Genomic DNA, 24,892 nt, shown 5'->3' with positions numbered 1-24,892 from the left:
CTGATTGCACTCGCACCAGCCCGACCGCGGTTCAGAGGTTCTATGAGGTTCTTTTGCACTTTTTTCCACAACGTGAGGTTTGAAACGGACATTGAATATACGTGGACGTACAGCCAAACCTCTTTCGATCTCCAATGGTTGAGGGTAACAGTATTTACCTTATTGAGCGTAATGGATCTTCTGGATTTGGTGTCAAAAAACAAGACGAAACGATCCATGTTTTCTTGATTTGGTGAAATATTTTCGTGCCATTGTGGGTCCGTATCGTCGAAAACTATTTCTTTCTTAAGTTTGTCGTTGATTTTGAGCCACAATTCGGTTTTGAATTCATCCAACGAATTGCAATTTATCGCCAGTGCACATTTTGTCAATCCGGAAATTTGACCTTTAAACTCCCGGGTTTGCACTTGCAAATCAACCGAATATAAACTGGGTTCAATTTCTTGTATTGTTTCCGTCACGGCAGTCTGATTTTCACCGGAGTCACTCATATTTGTTTCTCAAAACAATTTATTTTATGTGCAACACCCGGGGCCACGGGTTCTACTAGTTATTTATTGTCAATAGGTTTTATTTATTCAACAAAACAATTTGTATAATCAGTCAGGCGTCATCCATTTGATAGTGATTAGTATTGTGACAACATTCACGTTTATCAAACAATATTATTCGATATTGTTCCGCGGTGCAATAGCATGAATTCGGTGATGCTAACACCAATTATAATTGTAACCCTTCTATCGACGTATGGGTGCCATGACGGTGTACATCTAATCAATCGATTAAACGATTTTTATGGCTTCGATCACAACATTTTTTTCATGGGATCGTCAACTGAGCTCGACGATTGGTTTCCTGTGCCGTGGCCGTCGAGATCCGAAGCCAGAGTGGACACTGTTACACCTCAGTCAGTGTTCGTTTTTAACGACCACTTTGACGAACACTATTTTTACATCACAGAACAGAAGTTCGGTAAAAATACGTTTCTAATTGTGGTCGCAGAGCGTGCAAAAATTGGAAATGGCTCGCAATTGTTGGCTCAAGTTAGGGCCATTCGCGATATTGGTACCAGGGTAAGAATTGGCGTGTTTCTCACTGACCATATCGATTCGTTAGATGTCGTAGACGAACTATTCCGCTGGAGCTGGAGTATTGGCGTTGTGAACATTTTCAGCGCATTTTACTTCAGCGTTGAGGATGAGGAACCTGCCTTCAACGTGTTCAAATACAATCCGTTCACGACGTTCGAGTTGATAAATGTGACAAGATGCGAACATCTCCGAATCTATTTCACCGACGAAAGACCGAACTACCGCCAAAATCCACTTCGATTATTATGGTTCAGCGACTCTAACTCCACTATTGATGAAGTCGAGTTTTGGGTTATTGTGTGTCGCTTCTATAATGCATCGGTTGAACTGGTACAAATGACACACGCAGAATATAGAAAATCCGGAATTTCACACGCAGACATAGTAGGACATACTGCAATAATTATGGAACGATTCTGGCCAAAAACATTGTATCCACATGGACAAACAACGTTTGCAGCGTTGGTTCCTCATTCCCAGCCATACTCTGATTTCGTGACGTATTTGAAAAATGACACGTGGACGCAACTCCTCGTGTACACTTCCATCTTGATTTTGGCCTCGTCAGTGCTGTTAATCCTTTCTGGCTATTTGAACAAAAAGAAAATTTTATTTTTTCAATGCATCGCCGACGTCATCAATCTTTTAATCAACGACAATTCAGCCATCAGATATCGAGATCTTAGCGGTGCCGACGTTTTCGTCATTGTACCTTTGACTTTCACAGGTCTGATTGTGGTGAACGGTATTCTATCGGTGTTTCAAAGCTACATGACGTGGCCAATTTACCAACCTCAAATTAATTCACTGAAAGATCTGTACACATCCACAGTTCCAATTTTAGCAAATGAAATTAAATGGAAAAATATTTTGGTTAAGTCATTGGAAGACTCGACGAATTTCGGTGGATGGATTTATAAAATTGATGAGGTGACATCGGATCAGTTCTCACTGGAAGCAAATACATTTAACAATTCCATAGCCGTTTTCATTCCAAATGATTATGCCCAAAATTTATTAGAAGCACAGAAACGGTTGGGCTTAGAAGCTTATCACTTGTTAAGTGAGATTCCTTTCGGTAGATATCCGATGATTTTTGAATTGAATTTGAATTTTCCTTTCGTTGAACCCATTGAGGACATAATTCATCGATTGAATGGTGCAGGACTAATCGATAAATGGTTCCAACAACAGAATGATCTCAACGTGAAAAGACTAGTGAATGAAAATATCCAAAAAAGGAACCATAGCAACTTGAATGTGAATGATGAATTTGCTGTGCCGACACTTGTGTGGTGCGGTTGGATTATGAGTGCAGTTACGTTTGTTTGCGAAGTAATTTGGAATAAAATCAAATTGCGTGTACGACGCATGATCGATTTGATCATATATGAATGAGAGATTTGAGAGATATGTACGAAATGTAGAAGAAAAACATGAGCCGGAATTTTACTTGTTGGTCACACTGATTTTGAGCTAGATAGATGTATGAGACGATGAAGTACTACATCGCAACGCTGCAGCGCCGTTAATACAATTTTGGCATGTAACTACTAGTTAGTATCTAGCTCAAAATCAGTGTGACCACGAATATTCAACTTTGTCGACTCTTTCATAATCCCAACAAAAATCTCTTCGAGAAAAGTGTGACGCAGTCTATGAAGTGCAATTTCTAAAATAAATGATATTGCTAGAGTTGACGCTTTCAGCTTCGTTACGCAAACATTAAATTTTACACCCAATTTTAGTTCAAAGCTGGCTTAGTTTTTCTCATCATCTGCCAAATAATTTTTACCAAAAAAAAAATTTTACCAAAAAAGTCTGCGTCGCAAAGTGGCAAATGTTCAGGCTGTCTGTACCAGCAAGAAAATTTATCTGCCACATGCGACGCAGATTTTTATGGTAAAATTTTGGTTGTTTCCAGTCTAATTTTTTTTTGTAAAAATTATTTGGCAGATGATGAGAAAACCTAAGCCAGCTTGTTTGAACTAAAATTGGGTGTAAAATTTAATTTTTGCGTAACGAAGCTGAAAGCGTCAACTCTAGCGATAGCATTCATTTTAGAAATTGTATTTCAAAGACTGCGTCACACTTTTCTCGAAGAGATTTTTGTTGGATATCAGTCGTTTTAGATTATGTATTTTTCACATATGCCCCTCTGTTCTACTCGTAAAACTCTGAGACTTTGCCGAAGAAAGTAATTCTCTATCTTTTATAACCCAAAAAAATATTAGTCCTTTCATCCTACGCTCAAGTAGCTCAAAATTTGGTCACTCTAATCACTCTAGCTCAAACGAATCTGCCCCGATTTTTTTGTTCGAATCGTGTTACGAATACCTTTCATTTGATGGGTCGCACGCCTCTGTAGGTTTCAATACAGCTGAGCTACAGCCGAAAACGCGTTCCCGACCCTCGAAAACCACACTCAGAAACCACTTCGAGGCCAATAAAACAAAATTCTGGTTTTTCCTGGGGTAATGGCGTATCACATTTTCATTTTTATGCCCACCCTGAGACTCCTGCAATAGTACATTGAATGACAAGGGGCGAAAGTAAAAAAATTCAACCGTGTGCGAGAGTTGGAGCCCGCGCCGAAGGCAAGGGCTCTAATCGCACAGGTTGAATTTTTTTACTTTTGCCCCGAGTCGTTCATACTATTTTTTTTGATACCAACATTGAAAATTGATACGTATCGCAAACATCGCAACAAAATGTTGAAATGAAAAGGCATTTAGGCAGAAAATGCGGGGTCCAGGGGGCGGCAGCCCCCTGTTATATGAAAAATTTAATAATTTAGCCATCACAACAATAAACACACACAAAAATTAAGATATAACTAACAAATCATTCAGTAACAAAAAGTATCAACTTTGTATGCTAATTTCAATAAGAACACTGGCGCACAGTGTTTTACAATTTTGATCAAAGTATTCTGCATAATATGAGCGGATTTTGTTGACAACTCGACTCATTTCTCTCATTTTCTGTGATGTCAGTCACTTTCGCTGTTCGTTCAGTTGCGTTCGCTCTTCGTTAAGTACTTTCTCCCCGTGGGATGCATTTTTTTACTTTCGCCCCTCATATGCGGGGCGAAAGTATCATTTTTCAATGTTGGTATCAAAAAAAATTTCATGGAGATTGGCTGACTAGTTTCCGAGATCGACCGTCGATAGATAGATAGATAGAAACATACAGAGTAAGTTGAAAGATTTTGATTGTTTGGGAAAAGTCAATTTGGTGTATTTTGTATGAAAAGTGACCAATTTCAAAACGATGTATCTCCGGCAATTTTAAACCTACATAGTCGAGTGATAGCTCGTTTTGCTCGTATTTGGAGCGAGAATATGATAGAATATGTTTTGTGGTGATATAACCCAAATTTTTTATTTTCTTCGTTCTTTTTTTGGAAGTTAGACTGCGTCAAGTCCTCCGCTATCGCTCCGGACATGATATATGATTTGATGTTTGGCGATCGAATTTTTAAGATTTTTTAAAGCGCCACGCTATTGACTTGGATGTTAATTGGGAAAGTCTTTTTATGTTAAAAATGAGTTCTTGATGCATAGCACTGCTTCTAGCATGAAGACTCGTTTTTCCAGCGTCGAAAAGCCTCCAAATATGTATGCGTGCGTTTTTATTCCGCACCACGAAATCATGACTCCTATCTTTACGAAAAAAATACAAGGCCAATCGCATAAGCCTCCGAGTATTTCTTCTGTTCATGCTAAGAATATTAGAAGCAGAGCTGTGGTTCTTGGTATTTCTTTCGGAGTGACTACCCTACCGCGCGGTCGAATAGCCTCACACCTCACAGTGAAGATTATCCTACCGACTATCCATTCGAATAGGCAATGATCGTAGTCAAGACTATTCGACAGCACGGCATTGCACCGTTAGGTCGAATAGCCACTGCTAGTTGTGAGGACTATTGAGCAATTTTGGGGTTAAATTGTGTATTTTACAACAAACATTCACCATTTCGATTGCTTGCTGATTTAACACTAGATTTTACCAATGTCCGTGGCTTTGGATAGATTCAATTGTTGATTGTTGACTGTTGTATGAGTAAATTATCATGAAACCGTACCAAGCGTTTGTTTCACTCTTCAGCTTCAATTCCAACTATTAATGGTTTACATTGCATGTCGACCTGCCGATGTACGCTTGGATGGCATCAATAAGAAAGTCGTAAACGCGCTTAAAATCTCGATAAAGAACTACGTCCTTTTGGCCTTTCGGATCCTTAAATGCAACTGCGTGCCGAACTTTCAATGAAATAAGTCGTTTGAGATAGGCGGTCGTCACGACGTTGTTAGTAGATTTCGACGTTGCACAATATTCCTTTTCCAGTGAAAACAATTGTATATCTAAAATGTACAGCCCATACAGCGAACAAAATTCCGAATTTTCCTAAATAGTACATTTCGTACCTAGGACTAAAAGTCTTTTTTAGCGTGTGAGAAGTTTCCAGACAGAGCCGACGGCGAGGTCTGGAATCGAATACGCTAAAAAAGACTTTTAGTCCGTGGTACGAATAGTATTTTTCATATTGGACGGAGAAAAAGTGGGGTCCTAGGTATGAAAAAACATTTTCTTCAAGCTGATTTCACACACAACCTGTACTGAGTGCGTTCATCAATTTTGGGGTCACCGACTTCGTGACTGTCTTAACCTGTTGTTTCGGAACCTTGGACGAGTACCGTATCAAGGTTCTGAAAGAACAGGTTGAGACAACTCTGAGTTGCGAAGGCGGTGACACAAAGATTTTGACAATTTGGACGCATATTTCTAGAGAAACACTATATTCCACGACGAATTCTTTTTAATTTTCAGCTTAGAAATACTAGAATCGAGTTGGATTTGAAATAATTTTTTTTTTGATTTGCACGAGTAAGACACGAACTCACAAGCTACCGTGGACATTTTTATTTCAAATTCAATTTTGAACCGTTGGTACAACACATGATGTGCATGTTCGTTCTATATGTGTATTTCAATCTCCATTAGATGAACCTTTAGATTTCATTAACTATACAATACCATTTCGTTAAATTTCATTTTTTTGAGAGTGTACCATATGCTCTCGGCGGAATATCTCTTGATTGAATTGGCTACAAACTTGAAGAAGAAATATTTCGGGATTTCTTAGTATTTCGATCGGACTCAAGGTTTTGAGCAGAAAAAAGGAACCTTCAACTTCCGCCATTTTTTCGCCCATTTTGTTTTTTTTTCTGTCAAAAAAAATTATTCTAAAAAAAACATTGAACATTTAAGAATATTTTTTATGCCAAATACTGCGAAAGTTTGTATTTTCGGTCCTCAAATGGTGACCGAAAGTAAAAAATTCAGGCCTTGGGCCGAAAGTAAATGTCACTGACATCATTTTACTTTCGCCCCGTGGGCTTGCGTATTTGCGGGCCGAAAGTAAATGTCACTGTCATCATTTTACTTTCGGTCCTCATATGTCTCGAAAACACATGTTCACTTGATTGAAAGTACGCATTGAGTGTAGTGTTGTGTTGACGATAGCCAAATGTTTTGTGAGCAAGTGAATGTGTGTTTACAGTAATTTCATTTGTTAAATTGTTTTTATTTTTATACCAGGGGGCTGCCGTCCTCTGGACCCCCGCGCTTTTCGGCATTTTGGTGTTTCTACAGCAAATTTTGTTGAATTTCGTTGAGAAATGTCAGTGTTCTAAGAACGATATATCGTGAATGTTAAGTGTGTGAAGTAAATTGATGTATTTTATCTATTTCAGTTGTCCGATGCACAAAACGGTGTTCGTACTTCGACAGGAAATGGATTTTTTCAGTACACGTCCTAATTCTCCTTACTCGCTTCGCTCAAATTTGAATAATAACTAGAAATTTTTCTCAAGGGTCTGTTGTGTTGAGGTTTACTTCTGCCATATGTGTGGAACTGAAACACAATTCCTTTAATTTGCCAACGTTTCGACTCTAATCCGAGTCATCATCAGGGCCTTTATTCAAAATTCAAAAAACGGAGAACAATTTTGTCAATAAACGAACGTGAACAGAAAGTTCATTTATATTAGCTGCTGTACAAGTAACTTACGTATAGAGAATTTATCAATTATGATTCGTCAAATTTGTGAAAATTATTAAAGCAAAATTGGACACATTTTTCATAGAGGCGGAAAAAATCTTGTGGAAAACTTATGCAACGAAAAAAACAAGAATAAACAACACTTTAACAGATGTGCGTCATGACGTTAGCTAGTCGCAAAACTGTCAGGTCGCTGCTACCGTTTGATGGTTCCAACTAGACTGTTCTTATTGGCATGTTGTATTAATAGGTTTGAATAAGCTGGACCAATATGTTCGGAATCCTGTTTGTAGTTGCATGTTCTGTCTTTGTTCATTATTATGTGGTTGACCTCAGCTATTTGTAGTTTCTTTTTGTTCTGTTTCCGGTCTATGATCTTTATGTTTTCGAAGTCGAATTGGTGGCCAGTGGTTTTCGTATGTAGGGCTAATGCTGAGGCCACTTTCGGTTTGGCTAAGTTCGTGGCTGATACGGAGTTCTTGTGCTGCTGTTTTCTGTTGCATAATTTTTGGCATGTTTCTTCGATGTACAGCGTGGAACATGTTGAACACGGGATACGGTATACCACATCAGACGACTGCAGTGGGTCCAATTTGTCCTTTTCTTTCGAGTACAGTTTTGTTAGTTTGTCATCAGGACGGTTGGCGATTGTAATTTCAGCGATGAAATATTTGATGCGTCGTGCCAATGATTCGGACAATTTTGGAACATATGTGAGTGAACAGTATTTCGGTGGACCTTCGCGATCGTTGGATCTTGTGGGCCTGGTGGGTGGGTCTGTGGCTTGTCGGATAATTCTAGATATTTCATTCGGAGGGAAACTGTTTTTTTCCAAGAATTGTTCGGATTTTTATCAAGTTCTCGTTGTGGTAACGGGGATGGCTGTATTCAATGATTTTCTTAACCATTGCCGTTGCTGTGTTGGATATGACGTTACGAGGATGTGCAGAATGATAATTGAGGATTCGATTTGATGCAATGGATTTTGTGTACCAATTGGTTGTGATGATGCCTAGTTGACGTATAAGTGTTAGATCCAAGAAGTTAATGGAATTGTTCTCTTCTCTTTCACATGTAAATTTTATGCGACCGGGGTCGAATGCATTTAGGTGTCGTAGTATGATGTCAATGTGTTCTTCGCGGCATATTACTAGATGGTCGTCGACGTATACTATCCAAACGGAGGGAGGAATTAGTCGGTCTTTTTTCAGCTGCTTAAGTGTCAATTTTCGTGAACTCTTCAGTTTTCTCTGACTTTACGACTAGGCATGGGCGATAATGATAATGATTATCGATAATTATCGACTTTTTTTATCGAAAATTATCAAAAAAATATCGATACTCGATAATTATTGATATTTTGATAATTATCAAGATATCGATAATTCGATATATCGATATTTCGGTCCGAAAATCCGATATTTATCGATATATTTTGATATATCGGTATGTTATCATGAATTTTCAGATAAATATCAAAATATCGATATTTGATAATTATCGAATTTCGATATTTTGATAATTATCGATAACGATATGATTAATCGATTATCGATAATTTTGAACGTCTCCCATCCCTATTTACGACAGATTCGCTCAGTTAACAATCACATCGGTTACTTCTTCAACAGATTGATGCAAAATAAAAGCTTTGTAGACTTTCTGATGCATAGGATCAAAAAAGCAAGAGCCAATGCTCCGCTAGAACTCATCATCACTTGCATCTGTCGTCACTGTCGACAACAGATATCAAACGCATCATTCAGATCCCTCCATTCATGCCTATCTAAGCTTGATAAACAGACAATGCTAGCAGATAAGTGATTTCACCTTTGTTTCTCTTCTGAGATTAAAAGCCATTTATTTGGAGGATTCAACCAGCGAGAGACTGATAAATCTTTTCCTATATAAAGCTGATTATGAGACGCCCAAATCTGTTCATTCGAATTCATTCACCATGCAGCGCACTTGCTTTTTCTTCGCCCTACTGGTAGCCGCAGGTAAAAATATTTTTTTTAATCGAAAATAGCTAGCAATGAATGTTATCAGAGACATATTATCACGATATACCCAGCTACGTCAATACCAATCTATGAAAACGGCTCGATTAAGTCCAACGGTACGGTGATCGTTTCGTCTAACGACGAGGACTGGCAATTGGTTCCAGATACCGATGGTAAATTGCACTTGGTCGACATCAACAACGTCGATTTGGCCATCGAGCCACTGTTCAACGCTTTCAGCGATGTTGTCTTCCATTTGTGGACAAGAGCCAATCCCAATCAACCGCAAATCGTGACAATTAACAATAATGCGCAGCTCGATGCTAGCCATTTCAGTATGCAACGTCAGACACGTTTCCACATTCATGGCTGGGGAGCGGGCGGCCCCACATGGGGATCAGTGATAAGATCGGCTTTGCTGGCGAACGTTGATTGCAATTACTTTGTGGTTGATTGGGGTGCAGGCTCGAATACGATTAATTACATAACCGCACGGAATAGAGTGAATGAAGTTGGTCACGTCCTTGCACAATACATAGACTGGCTCAATGTGCGTGGACTACCGTTTTCTGCTGTAACAATTGTTGGATCAAGTTTAGGTGCTCATGTTGGTGGTGCTGCAGGCAAAAGAACAACTCGCGGTCGTATTCATGCGATAGTTGGATTAGGTAAAGATTGTTCTCTGTGCCGCTGTTGGATTATTGTTTTGTGTCTTAACACTTTTACATCGTAGACCCAGCTGGCCCACTTTTTTCGCTAGACAATCCTGCTGATCGTTTGCATTCTACAGACGCCGATTATGTCGAAAGCATAGTTACTGATGGTGGCAGACTAGGTTTTGAGCATCCATTCTCTCACGCTAATTTCTATCCGAATTGGGGTAACGAAACGGTCTCCGGTTGGAGAATATGCGGGCGGTTATGAATAGAACACTTTCTTTTCCTTCAATAGGCACAAGTCAGCCTGGATGCGGAAATGATTTGGTGGGACAGTGTGGGCACTTTTTAGTAAGTGACTTTTATGCCGCCTCCGTCAATCCCAGAAACATATTCGGAGCGATTAGATGTCGGGATCTGAATGACATCAGACAACGAAATTGTGTCATAAGTGGAACTAGCAGACGAATGGGTGGGGAGCCACTACAGGACGGACCTGGAATCATCGGCAGTGTATATTTCCTGACTACAGATGGCGTGTATCCGTTTGCCCACGGACCGAGATAAGTTCGGAATTTGTTTTGCCGGGAATAAATGCTGGTCCGCGATTGAGATCAAATTTTTGAGTTGACTTTGTAATATATACCGTACTCGCACGAATCATTGCGAGTTCCCAAAGCATCTCCTTCTACCTGCTCCATATAATCTTCGACATTTCCACTCGCTTCGGCAGTATCGTCATCGATCATCGACAAACGGTTCAAACAACAGGTTCTGCTTGGCCACTAAGCCACTTCTTCTGTATTCCAGCGATGTGTAGTTCGGTGACCATTCTATAACTTTGTCCTTTGACCCTTCAGTCCATAGTAGGCCGAGCTGACTTTGCAGAAAAGACAAATAAACTCTCGGACAGTTTCTAACATATCATCTAACCTTCAGAGCATCAAGATAATTAGACCTAAACCTAAAGGTACCTAAAGACATTGGATCTGGTTCTCCGATCTGGTCCACGAAATAATAATCACAAGGAAATCACTCACTGCAATCTTTAACTCATACCAAGATCTAGTTGACACGATGTCACGTCCTCCAAGCATTAACACAACAAATATTTGGAGGCCGTGTCATCATAGCATAGAACTCTGCTAATCTTTTGCGACAGATAAATAACTTGTTTTCGTTGTGTTAGTACGAGTTGGAACACACAAACAATGTTGAGTGGTACGTCACTGTACTGTAATTCTTATCACTTAACCGTAGGAACAGTGATAATGCTTGGAACTTGTAACACTAAACACTGCGATGTTGAAGTTTAGAAAAATTTTCAAATTTTTTTTCATTTTTCAGACAAATACAAAACTTATCATCAGTAACGTCCGGCATTCCTGGCAACGTTAACTCCTTGTTGGGCACCTAAATTAATTGATTTTGTCAAAAAGTTTTTTTTTTACAAAATGAAATTGCTATACCGTGTCGAAATCCCTGAACAGTCCGGTCGGGATCGCCACCACTACCGACGAATGATCCAACACCACCTAATTTTACAAAATATTTTAAAATCCCTTTTCGTTCGCACATTTAATTGTTCACTAACCCATTATTGATCCTCCAGGGACTGTTATAATGCCCGTACCAATTTCAGCAACTGCTTTCAAAATAGAACCTGGCCTTGCGAATGCCGTAGCAAACAGGGCGAACAACACAAAAATAAACAATTTCATAATTTTTGATTAATACTCTCTTCAACGCACTTCAACGACTTAATGATGCTTTGAAGACTTTTCGTGCACATTTAAACGTAGAAAAAACTGTTTTAGATTAGTACTTTTGGGACTGAGATAAAGTTCTTTCTGGTTCATTTTAAAGCCTGTACAATCAGGGTGAAGATGTAAGTCTCAAACGTTCGAAAAAGACCATAGACTTGAGACCGTCTTTTACGTTACCATGACGTATGTGACATCGAATTCCCGAAGAAATGCCAAGATTGAGGATTGGTGTTCGTTCTTTTTTTTTGTTTTGTTTGATTACATCTACTGAATTACTGCCCCGTTTACTACAAATGATACATGAAATGAAAGGCATTGATATTAGCGCTGTATGAAAATCATAGCAGTAGGTGATTCCCCTCGTCGTAGAAAGCTACAAATCTCAAAGCAATACCCTCTCTAGCAACCAAACTTCGTTTTGACGCAGTCAAAATACCACCTTATTTTGACAAATTTGACACTGACTTTTTTTGTAATGGAGTTGTCGTGCCGCGCTTTTTTTTAAAGCAATATCGACGTTACACGAAAAAGACAAATTTTAAACTTTCTTTCATTTTTGCACACCAAACTGACGGAGCAACACACAAAAAAAGACATCACAATCACAAATTATTGACTTTCGAACACTAAAACGGTGACAGTAGATGTAATATTTTCAACACAAAAAAGGTCATCGCTGCTAATACTTCATTTAATTTATTTTTAAAAGTGTAAAATTTTCTCTGACAGCGCACACTGTCAATGTTTACCACCTTATTTTTTTATAGTTTGGTTGCTAGAGAGGGTATTGCTCAAAGCTTTTTTTTTCTTGTAAATAAATCGAGTGGTTGTACTCGCCTAGTCGGTTGGCCTGTAGAGGCGCCACATTTTTTTATAGTACTTCATTCTTACTGGACAATTTTTTTGTGAAACAACTTCACATTGATTCATTCCTATGAAATGTCACAGCAGTGAAGTTGGTTCACTTGAAAATAAGCGCAGTGACAGCAGTAATTTTATGATAGATTGTACTAAAATATGGGAAAACTCTATTACATTTCTTCTTAGTTTCTAAACATCATTCTCCTAAAGACGAAGAGTATACATCACTTGCATGTGTGCATAGGAATAGTTTAATGCAAGATAGAGACATGTCACATTAGCGACTTATAAGATAAATGAAACGTCATTCATTTGGCTTCGTATCAAACTGGTTGTCAACAGAATTTTTTTTTTTAACCAAAAAAACATCAAAACAGAACGAAAAAAAAATCATTTTTCAATCGCTAACAGGTTGCGTTTCTGCATTTAACTTTTCATATAGACTTTTTCAAGTTACACACACTTCGTGCGGGTCTCTCTTTGTATACCTACTTTTAATTTAACTTTACTTTATTTGCACACAAAAAATAGGAGCAAATGTCATCGCTTTTTATAATCTTTTTCCGCGAAATTGAGGTCGGAAATTTTCTGGAAATTGTAATTTTACCAAGAATCAAATCGAACGAAAATAGAGCTGAACTTCTTGGAGGTTTTGATATAAAAAAGCACTCTTCGCGGGATTCATTTCTATCATAAGATGTTCAATAAAAAAAACTCAACATGCGGATGTTGTCTTTTCATTTTTGATTATTAAGGACAATGGAGACTCAGTTGTCGTCCCACTAAGAATCAAGTAGTCGGGCGTTGTGTACAAGTGCATAAAATAACTGGGGTGGGTCAAATCCATTTACTTCTCAATAGTTTTGGTAATTATTTATTTAGATTGAATGTAATTTTGATAGTTTAAAAACTAAGAAGAAATGATGTGTACATGGTGTACATTCTGTCATAAAATTACTGCTGTCACTGCGCTTATTTTCATGTGAACCAACTTCATATGGTGACATTTGTTCTGTAATGACAATTGTGAAGTTGGTTCACATGAAAATAAGCCGCAGAGAATGAAGTACTATGAAAGAAAATGTGGCGCCTCTACAGGCAAACCCACTTGTCCCATTGCCACAAAAACATAATTAGAAGAAGAACTACTCGAATTCGAACGGTCTCATTATCTCATTGATAATTTAATCCTGTCTAGTTTCACTGAAAATATTTGAGACGTTCTGTAACGTTATAAATCGACACACTTATCTCCATAACATAATTTTCTGCTACATACACGTCTGGTCTATGCTCACAGTAGAGTGTCATTGTCTATAAAATGCTCCGGTTAAGAAATGAAACATGTCTTCGATAAAAGTCAACTCGTGTGAGCTACGGCCCTCGCTTCGCTCTGGTCGCAAACTTCAATCTAACTTCTAACTTCAAACAAATAGATACAAAGGTTCGTTTATCAACAGTATCTAGATCGTTTGACCAACATTATCTATCTTGGAACCTAACATAGCACTGCTTCTAGCACTAACACTCATTTTTCCAACGTCAAAAAGCCTCCAAATTTTCAAATATGCATTTATTCACACCAAGAAATCATGAGTCCTTTACGAGAAAATGCAAGACCTATTCTGATTGCAGTAGCCTCCAAATATATCTTACGTTCATGCTAGAAGCAGAACTGTGAACCTAACCAATTTTAGCTTTCTCAGGTTCCGTTATTTTCGGTTTGTAGTTCCTAAATCGAACACTTGTACCCCGTTAGGCTGCTGGAAATATTTCAGTGGCTACCTTCGTCTAGCTAGTTGGTACAGGGTGTGGGAAAAAATTTAGGACAATCATTCCACGGCACTGAGTTGGTAACTCCGATTTTATGTTTGATAGCGGAGTGGTACTGCTCATTCAATTTCTCCGATGTGAATGAAACTGTAACTCGTGTCGTTGAGCAAATTATAAAACATTCATGTGATAAGCAATGGAATAGGGAATACCGTGTCACTTGTAGCGCAAAAAATTATCTCCCGAAACATTTATTGTTTCGTTCGCAAAAACGTTACAATACAACAACAATGCGATAAACGCAAATGAAAGGAAAAACTGAGCGTCTTAGAGTGTATCATCTCATCGTTATTGGAAATACAAATTGTGCAATTCAAAATTTTGGACTTTCCTTGAACAACGGTCGACAATTACTCTCGTACATCTCTGATTTCAGACGAAATCAGTACGCCGCTTTTCACTCCGTCGAGTAGAAGCCCAATTGGAGATACAGAGTTTGTATCAGTGGGAAACGGTTGGTGTGTTGGGTGTGTTGTGAAGAACAAAATTTATATTACGAGACGAGACACTCCAAGTTGACTTTGTGTAAAGTCTGAAATGTAAATTGAAAAGTCCAATAGATGTAACAACTGTGCTACACCGAACATAATCACGTGATCAAACTTCTACTTTCAACTTTATATTACATCCCTAGTTATGTAAGTAGCGCGGATCGACATTTTTTAGATGCACGTTGACGCAAAGTTTCTGTGGTCAAATTTAAGACTTGTACGTGAAATATACGAATGAAGGACAAGCCATATAAAAGCAAAAGTGAGTGAATTTCACCACAGAAACCCTGCGACCTAAGCGCGTCTGACACTTCTTAATCCACTTCTTTTCCAAATAACTCGTCCGATCAAAATATATAAACACTGAAGTTAATGCAAACCCTGAGCGGATCAGAGAAATTACCAAAATATGTAAGCACTCAAGGTACCGCAGATCCGCAAAAACACGCGGATCCCTACTTTCGGGTGAATATAATTTTCATAACGTTGGACACAAGTAAAATCGAGAAAAATTCACTTTGTTAGGTTGCATCTCACGCAGCTCAATACTCAACACAGTAAATTTTATACGGACTCCGACCAGAGAAATGTTAAGTTGGTACACTTGCGGCGAGATAGAAGGAACATGTGAATGACAGCTGGCATATATGGGAGAGAATGCGATAGAATTTCATATGAATTAGCTTCCCATAGGTGCCAGCTGTCTGTGTTCCTTCTATCTCGCCGCATGTGTACCAACTTAACATTTCTCTGATTCCGACTTTCAGATGAACTCATTTTTATGATGTTGCCATCATCACATTTTCTTGTGGCTCAAGTTGCTGCACCTGCAAAGTTTGTATGGAATCGAATTCACCTCACCATTGGCTGCTACTTGATGCAAACGAATTCAACATGTGTGCAACATAACGAAACTAAATTCACTTGAAAGTAGGGGTCCGTGCGTAACTGCGCATTTGCATTACTTTTAGTTTGGACGTAATGCTTGATTTCCACTACCAAAAAAGTACTCCGTGTGATAGACAAAATGAAATTTTTGCATTGTTTACTTGGCAGCTCGCTATCTCACGGCTCTCTCACGGAGTACTTTTTGTTTAGTGGAAACCATACTTAACTTCCTCATATACAGCCTTAGGTATTCCGTTTGTAACAGGCGTCAATTTCTACAGAATGCGGCCATTATCTGGACTAAATTCTGACTTGAGCGATGATGATGGGTTGATGGATATGGAAAATTGCCTACCTTCACGTAGAAGCATCATATCTGTTCAAAGGCTAAGAAGTGTACAGGTCCAAGACTGCTTCGAGGAAACAAATTCTTGTCAGATGAAAAGGGGACAGCAAAACTCTCGGACAGTTTCTAAAGTACCTTCATCGCATAAGGCAGACATTTTTCGCAGCAAAATTGGTGCGATATACGTTGATGAAACAACAGACAGACAAACGATCTGCACATCACCAATAAAATCGGAAAGCATACAAATCGACGATTGGTTGTTGGTGAAATTCTTTCGCCCGTCTAACGAACCAGGTAATTAACCAATAACCTTCCAAGACGCCATTTCACAAGTTTTTCGTAAAATAATCGAATTTTGGATTCAGGTACATCGGAAAGCTTCGTTAGGATTTACATAGGTCAAGTCACAGACATACTGCCGGATGAAAGTTTTATGGGACAATTCCTCGGGGCCAATGTTTCCCTACAGCATTCCGGTTCTGCTCACCGTTGGTCAGACGATGTGGAACACGTGTCAACCTTCACGCATTTCCAAATCGTGGTGAGACTTCGGCCTCCGTATAGATATAGCAGTAACGGTTTACTGCGTTTTGAAATTGGAGAGAATTGATAAGAGATGGCTCTACTGTAGGCGACACATGTATGGTTACTTCAGACACATGCTTATTGGGGAATTCATTTTGAATTGAATTGAATTTATTTAATTACAATCTTCAAAAGAAAACGACCTTCAGATAATTTCGCTGTTGTTCGACATTGCAACGGAATAAATATAAAACACGACCGTACAGTTTAAATGCTGTGACATGAAGAAATTTACAAAGTATATAAACACTGAAGGTAAGAACACTTGGAGGTGTTGAGGAATTTCCCGCCGTGTCATTCACAATAACCTACAAAGTGACATTTTCCTTATCCAAAATGTGTCATTTTGACAATTATTGTGAATGACGCGGTGCGAAATTCCTTGCAGTCCACCCGGATCCAAAGTTTCGGGTGAATATAGTTTTTATAATGTTGGACACAAGTCAAATTCACTTTGTTAGGTTGCAACACATGCCAAAACTCAATACTAAACAACGAAGATCCAACAACATTATCACGCCAAACGTCACGGATGCAACATAACGAATATTAACGGATCCGTATTTCTTGCTATTCCCTGAGGGTCTGCGTTACCTTCAGTATGTAGATGTACCTTGGAAATTTATTCTTTCAACGTTCTTAACACTAAGGTACAATGATACAAGGCTGTAAACTTTGTGGAGGTCAAGCAGACCGCCATTTTATTAGATACGCGGGAACACACCACGTCTGATGATTTTACAGACAAAGAAAATTCACCACAGCATCACGGGGATGACAATCATCACAGTAGGCCATTTTATCATCAACTATGGTGTGTAACCCGCGTATCTGTAACTGCGTGACCTCCCCAAAGTTTACAGCCTAGCAATGATAGTCTGACTCTATGTGATGTGTTGATACGAATTACACCTTTCCAACATTCGCATTTTTCAATAATAATTTAATGTACAGTCCGTTGATCGAGTCTTGCTTACTTTCCATTTTAAGGTTCCGGGTCAAGTAATTTCATAGAGGTAGACTACCTAGAGGAATTATGACTTTTGACATTAAGAGTCCTTTTTTACTGTCTGTACACGGAGCTGTCACACACACATTCAAATATATGATTTTTCATTCTAATTTGTAGGTTTGTTCTATTGAGACGGCCCTTGAGTAATTTTGGGATTCAATGAAGTGTAACTGTGGACACAGAAATCGACGCGAAAGATACCTAATTTAAATTTTTCGTTTCTTCTCCTGTCAAGTTTGACAGTATAACAAAACAAAAATGTGAGTTAGGTCTTCGCGTCGCTGTGTTTAGCTGGAGTAATTCTCATATCACTAAATCTGCTACTTCCATTGTTCAATGTGTCGTAAAGATTTTAAACACAATCTTTTACTTCAATAGTCTTAACAAATTGGTTTCCTGACCAGACCAGCGTTTATCGTTTAGTGTCAATTTCATCAAATGGTTTGGTTATTAAGTGAATCAAACGGTCGCCAAGCTTGAAAATTTCTCTTTAATTTTTATTTTGAAAATATAAGACGAAAATTTTCACACGACTTCTCTGTCAAAACTTGCACACCAGCGATAACTTTGCTAAGCATATTGAATTTTGTATCCATAATCTGGGGGTTCATACCAGAGCCCAAGGAATTGTGCTCGAACTTGTGGAACAGGATTTGCTTCACTAATCTGTAAATATAAAGCAAAAATGAATAACTCGCAAAATGAAATTGTTTTTAATATTTAAAAATTTGAAAAGAAAACCTGGATCAGCAACAGTGTGAAAACGAGAACAACAATTGGAAGGAATTTCATTCTGTAAAATTATATCTGTTGCTTAGGTGGCTGATGTTATCAAATTATCGTTAAAACATCAACGTTCAGTAACGCTTTTTTATCTCGAAGGTGTAGGTACCTTTCCATTTTTATATTTTTGAAGTCGACTGCTGAATTAATAAATTCTAATTTCCATTTGCGTTTAAGAATGAAAATGTATTTTCAGCTGGCCCCATTGTATGTCTGAAAATAAATTTTGTGCACATTAGGGTGCCAAAAAATCTCACGTCAAGTTCAATTAAAAAACGATCGATTCTGATCGAACCTGCGTATCGAGTGAATTGAGAGTCTTCATGGCAAACATTTGAATGGTTTACATTAAAGGCTCTATAGAGTTCTCAAAAAAACGAGCCGTCAGAACAGTCGGAGCGTTTGCAGCGACTGAGCCCCGTACGAACCCGTACATCTATTGCGCACGTGACCCTTGTGCGTCAGTCACCCTAGTTGAAGTCAAATTATTATGAAATGTGTACATCTTACAAATTGCGCATAGCGCAATTACGAAGCCCCGTACGACGTTCCTTTCAAATGTAACACAAATTTCAAGTTGACCTAAAATTTTAATTTATTGAGAGGCCTAAGGCCTAGTTACGGCCTAAGTCCAACGACCCAAATTTAATTTTTTTTCAACATCATTATATTCGGCCTTCGATTACCTTCCAAATGAAACAAAAATTAGGAAAATCGGATGAAATTTACTCGAGATATATGCAAAATACACTTAGGACCGTGTAGCGGGCTTAGTCCAAGGACCCAATTTTTTTTTTTTTTCCCAACAACATTCTATTTGGTGTTCGATTACCTGTCAAATGAAACAAAATTTAGGAAAATCGGATCAAATTTACTCGAGTTATAAGCAAAATACACTTAGGGCCGAGTAGCGGCCTTAGTCCAAGGACCCAAATTTAATTTTTTTTCAACAACATTCTATTCCTCGTTCGATTACTTTTCAAATGAAACAAAAATTAGGAAAATCGGATCAAATTTACTCGAGTTATATGCAAAATACACTTAGGGCCGAGGAGCGGCCTCAGTCCAAGGACCTAATTTTCAAACATTCTATTCGGTATTCAATTACCTTTCATATAAGACAAAAATTAGCAAAATTGGATGAGATTCACTCGATTTATATGCAAAATACACTGAGGGCCGAGGAGCGGCCTCAGTCCAAGGACCCAAATTTAAAACGTTCTTCGCCACATTATATTCGGGCTTCGATTACCTTTCAAATGAAATAAAAATCACGAAAAAAGGATGAAATTTACTCGAGTTATATGCAAAATACTCTTAGGGCCGAGTAGCCTTTCACTTCTAGGGCCTTAACTCACGGGCCATTCACCCGATTTTATTAAACTTTTTTTTCCTGGATCGGTATCAACATTACCTATCTTTTGCCGTTTCATTTTCATTTCCAACGTTTTTTTTTGCCGTAAATATCCCCAAAAGACCTTAAAGCACTTAGGCGGCCCTAACTCACAAAGGGCCGACCTAAATATGCCCATCTTCGAAATTAGCCTCACTATTTTGACTATCTTTCAGGGAAAAAAACATTTTTTGAATTCGGATTTGATTTACTCAAGATATCGACGTGACGGACAGACGGACAGACAAAATTTTTATTGCGGATTCGTCATCTATGAACATAGGCAAACACTTTGCCCTTACCGTCTGCTTCGAATTCCATCAATTACACACGGCATCGTAATCCTATAAGCCCCTTTGTACTTCGTACGGGGCTAAAAATTGCACACGAGTGTAAGTGTGTAAAGTCACCTGCGTACTTACTGCCGGAAAGTTCTCGAAATTTGTGACATTTACTGTTTTGGTTTCATCTAAGTGACTTCTGAAGAAACCTTCCAACTTTCGAAATGTGCAAATGTAAATGTCTTTTTTTACTAAATAGCAAGCTTCTGCAAAACTTCCCTGGAACGAAGTTAGTGAAATTACAGATACTCCAAAAGAAAAGAGAAAATATTCAGCTATTACAAACCCCAAGACATAGGCCTTTCCAAGATTCCGTAGTACTGAGCGATAGGAATTAGCAAGACACTTCGTCGGCAAGATGGCTAGATGGCGTCCTACCATTTTTTAACGACCATATCTTTGAAAGAAAAAGTCGTTTAAAAAACAGTAGGACGCCTTTTAGTCATAGTCATGTTGCCGACGCCTTACAAGTTACTACAATGGACTGACTTGTCATTGGGCCTGTTAGTTGGTCGGTAAACGATAAAAAATAAAAAATAAAAAAAAATAAGAATTAAAGCTAGCGCTTCATCCCAAATTTTGAGAAAGCTTTCTTTCTACGTGATAGATGTACGATGGGAGAATTATAAGAAGTTACATGTTCAACAATTACAATCCAATCGACGTTATTCATTCCACATGCGATCTACACTTTATAATACATGCGTCAATGTCGTAACGTTGGTAATGCATGTGGAATGAATAGCGTCGATTGGATTGTAATTGTTACTTCTTATAATTCCAGGACTGTAGGATGGGAGTCTCACACATAAATTATGATCGTCCTAGATGTACATTTTGCGTTTTTTCTTTGCAGTGTTGCTCAGGCTAGTTGTGGTGTTGCTGGGGTCTCCATGCCAAAGATGGGCCCGTAATATTACCGTGTAATAATATTACGTAAAATTACGTAATATTACTCGAAGCTCGGTAACATTGGTAATTTAAAGCCTCGGTAATATTACGTAAGTTAAGTAATATTACCCAAAATCAGTCAACATCTTGTAAATTTTAATCATTTTCAACAGAAATTACTCGTTTTTAACAAATTCAAGTGTATTTTATTCGATAATTTTGTTCTATTGAAACGGTGAATTGGCCTATAGCCCTTCTATTTAATTGTGAACTGCTTAACTGTCAGCCTAGTTAAACAACTTGTTCAAAAACAGTCGAGTATAGTATACACATTTGAATGTGCTTCAACCGAAATTGATAATTAATAGAGCGTGGATTTTTACGATTTCTCTCGGAGTCACTGATTGACGCTGTCGGCAACTCGGTCTTCTGTCACTTCATAAGAACAATTTTTCCACGCTCTAGATCGAAAATTTAAATTTGTTAGCAAATGAAATTTCATTTCAAATTTCGTATTTTAAAAGACCGAGTTGCCGGCTCTGCCATCGTTGAATATTGTGGTAGCGACATAAACAATTGTCACAATCTATGCGCAAATATCTAGCGTCATAATGTAACATAAGTGCTTTCAAATCTTCGTTTCGACTCGTGTACCGAATAATAATCCGAATAGTCGAAACAAACATTTGGAAACTGCTACGCAAGAAGTAAGATTTCACATAATATATTGTCTTGTTCAGTAAAACTATACTTTGCTGAGCAAAGCTCAAAGTGAAGCATGTAATAGTAGTTTACATTCCATGCAGCGAAAGTAATTCATTTATGTGATAAAGGTCTGACACATGCGAAAGTTGAGTTTCACATAAAATTCACGAAAAATGAACAAAAAATAGTCCACAGTTTAAAGGATCATTTTCGCAAAGGGCATACTGCTTTGTAAGATTCAACTTTCGCATGAGTCTGGTAGTAAAATGTCTAATTCTTACAATTTTTTATTGGTAAATTACGTAATATTACCAAAACATCGGTAATATTGATAATTTAAGATTTGGGTAATATTACCCAATGTTACATAATATTACCGTAATATTTATTACCGACAAGAAATAAATTACCGGTAATTTTTCATCTCTGTCCATGACTGACGTTGAACAGCGCCATCCAAGCGTACAAGCGACATGCAATGTAGATAATTTGTGGTCGGAATTGAAGAGTGAAACAAACGCTTGGTACGGTTTTATGATAATTTACTCAAAATGGTGTCTCAAACAGTAAACAATCAACAATTGAATGTCTCCAAAGTCAGGCAGGTAAAATTTAGTGTCAAATCAGCAAGAAATCGAAATGGTGAATGTTTGTTGTAAAATAAATACGTTCAACGCAATTTAACTCCAAAATTGTTCAATTACTAGCAGTGGTACGGTTATAGTCCTCGCGCGGTAGAATAGTCACCCCGAAAAAAAAAACAACTCATTTATCAACATGAAGAAAATACTTTCCCAAATTAACATCCAATAGCGTCGCGCTTTACAAAATCTAAAAAATTCGATCGCCAAACATTAAAACGAAAACGTCGGATAATGCTCTCATTTCTACTTCGTACACGCAATTTGATTTTATTCCAAATTACTTCGCAAACAAAAGCAACTGCACTCATAATCCAACCGCACCACACCACTGTCGGCACAGCAAATTCATCATTCACATTCAAGTTGTTATGGTTTCTTCTTTGGATATTTATTTTCACTGCATATTCCACCGACACATCACTGTGTTCTTGGAACCATTTATCGATTAGTCCTGCACCATTCAATCGATGAATTATGTCCTCAATGGGTTCAGCGAAAGGAAAATTCGATTTCAATACAAAATACAACGGATATTTACCGAAAGGAACATCGCTTAACAAGTGATAAGCTTTTAAGCCCAATCGTTTCTGTGCTTCAAAGATTGGTTGGGCATACGAATTGGGTATGAAAATTGCTACAGAATTGTTAAATTTTCTTTCTTCCAGTACCAGCTGATCAAATGTCACCCCATGAATTTTATCACTCCAGCCACCAAAATTCGTCGAGTTTTCCAATTCCGTCACTAACCAATCTTTCCATCCGTTTTCATTTGCTAAAATTGGAACTGTGGACGTGTACAAATCTTTCAGCGAATTAATTTGAGGTTGGTAAATTGGCCACGTCATGTAGCTTTGAAACACCGATAAAATACCGTTCACCACAATCAGACCCGTGAAAGTCAAAGGTAAAACGACGCAAACGTCGGCACGGCTAAGATTTCGATATCTGATTGCAGAATTGTCGTTGATCAAAAGATTGATGACGTCGACGATGCATTGAAAAAATAAAATTTTCTTTTCGTTCAAATAGCCAGAAAGGATTAACAGCACTGACGAGACCAAAATCAAAATGGAAGTGTACACGAGGAGTTGCGTCCACGTGTCATTTTTCAAATACGTCACGAAATCAGAGTAGGGCTGGGAATGAGGAACCAACGCTACCAACATTTGTTGTCGATACGGATACAATCGTTTTGGCCAAAATTGTGCCATAATTGCACTATGTAAAAATATGTCTGCGTGTGAAGTTCCGGATTTCAGAAATTCTGCGTGTGTCATTCGTACCATTCCAACCGATGCATTAAAGAAACGACAAACAATACCCCAAAACATATTTTCATAAATAGTGAGAGTCAAGTCGCGAAGCCAAATAAGCCGAAGTGAATTTCGGTGGTAATTCGGTGCTTTGTCGGTGAAATAGATTTGGAGATGTTGGCTTCTTGTCACATTTATCAACTCGAATGCCGTGAACGGATTGTATTTGAACACGTTGAAGACAGGTTCCTCATCCTCAACGCTGAAGTAAAAAGCGCTGAAAATGTTCACAACTCCAATACGCCAGCTCCAACGGAATAGTTCGTCTACGACATCCAACGAATCGATGTGGTCAGTGAGAAATATGCCTATTCTTACCCTGGTACCAATATCTCGAATGGCCATCACTTGAGCTCGGATAACTTCCGAGTCATTTCCAATTTCTGAACGCTCTGCGACCACAATTAGAAATGTATTTTTACTGAACTTTGATGCTTCCTGTTCTGTGTCGTCAAAATTGCTTTCTGCAAAGTCGTCGTTAAAAACGTACACTGTCTGAGGTGTAACAGTGTCCACTCTGGTGTCGGATCTCGATGACGACGAGGGAACAGGAAACCAATCGTCGAGCTCAGTTGACGATCCCATGAAAAACATGTTGTGATCGAAACCGTAAAAATTGTTTAATCGATTGATTAGATGTACACCGTCATGGCAACAAGCATACGTCGATAGAAGGGTAACAATTACAATTGGTGGTAGCATCACTGAATTCATGCTGTTGAACAGCATATCGAATAATGATTGTTTGATAAACGTGAATGTTGCCACAGTACTCATGACTATCAAATGAATGACGTCTGACTGATTATACAAATTGTTTGGTTGAATAAATAAAACCTATTGGTCTAAATAAATGACTAGTAGAACCCGTGGTGACAAGGCCATAAAAATTGACAACAATCGGGGTCTTCAACCACTCAGTATTTGAATTATTTGAGCGGATAACAACGAAAAACTATTTACCAGAGCTGGGATGCCCTTCTCTTACCCAAACTAATTTCACGTTACGAGAAGGAGATATCTGTTTCGGAGAACGATTATGGCCTAACGGCCCCTTCTTCACAACTGATAATTTGTAATCTAACGTGAAAAATCAGAGGAAATCGTGGTGTCATGACATGTCATAGAACACACACATAACCAAGAATTAAAACAAATAAATTGAGGTTAGATTTTGGTAACGTGTCTGACAGCTCCTTTGTTTTTACTGGTAATATTGG

At 38.2% G+C, this 24,892-nt stretch overlaps 1 protein-coding gene and 3 long non-coding RNA genes across 4 annotated transcripts; 2 read left to right on the top strand and 2 right to left on the bottom strand.

The window, feature by feature from the left end:
- The first annotated feature begins 5,039 nt into the window (after window positions 1-5,039).
- On the top strand, window positions 5,040-22,312 carry LOC119084729. The gene is made up of 3 exons (XR_005089126.1): window positions 5,040-5,156; window positions 8,175-8,179; window positions 22,283-22,312. It is a non-coding gene; the product is annotated as an uncharacterized LOC119084729 (long non-coding RNA).
- Window positions 9,101-10,436, top strand: LOC119084726 (lipase member H-A-like). The gene is made up of 4 exons (XM_037194800.1): window positions 9,101-9,158; window positions 9,233-9,829; window positions 9,895-10,041; window positions 10,113-10,436. Exons 1-4 carry the CDS (start codon window positions 9,116-9,118, stop codon window positions 10,382-10,384), a joined length of 1,059 nt encoding a protein of 352 aa, XP_037050695.1. The 5' UTR covers window positions 9,101-9,115; the 3' UTR covers window positions 10,385-10,436.
- On the bottom strand, window positions 11,997-23,530 carry LOC119084728. Its single transcript, XR_005089125.1, has 3 exons — window positions 23,520-23,530; window positions 20,889-20,890; window positions 11,997-12,358 (listed from the first exon to the last, which is right to left on the bottom strand). It is a non-coding gene; the product is annotated as an uncharacterized LOC119084728 (long non-coding RNA).
- On the bottom strand, window positions 18,083-18,538 carry LOC119084727. Its single transcript, XR_005089124.1, has 2 exons — window positions 18,344-18,538; window positions 18,083-18,268 (listed from the first exon to the last, which is right to left on the bottom strand). It is a non-coding gene; the product is annotated as an uncharacterized LOC119084727 (long non-coding RNA).
- Window positions 23,531-24,892: the final 1,362 nt, after the last annotated feature.

Source organism: Bradysia coprophila, unplaced genomic scaffold (genome assembly GCF_014529535.1).
Source record: "Bradysia coprophila strain Holo2 unplaced genomic scaffold, BU_Bcop_v1 contig_89, whole genome shotgun sequence".
In the NCBI taxonomy this organism is placed as follows: Eukaryota; Metazoa; Arthropoda; class Insecta; order Diptera; family Sciaridae; genus Bradysia; species Bradysia coprophila.
Note: the sequence above shows the minus strand (reverse complement) of the source record. Positions and strands in the feature narration are given on the sequence as shown.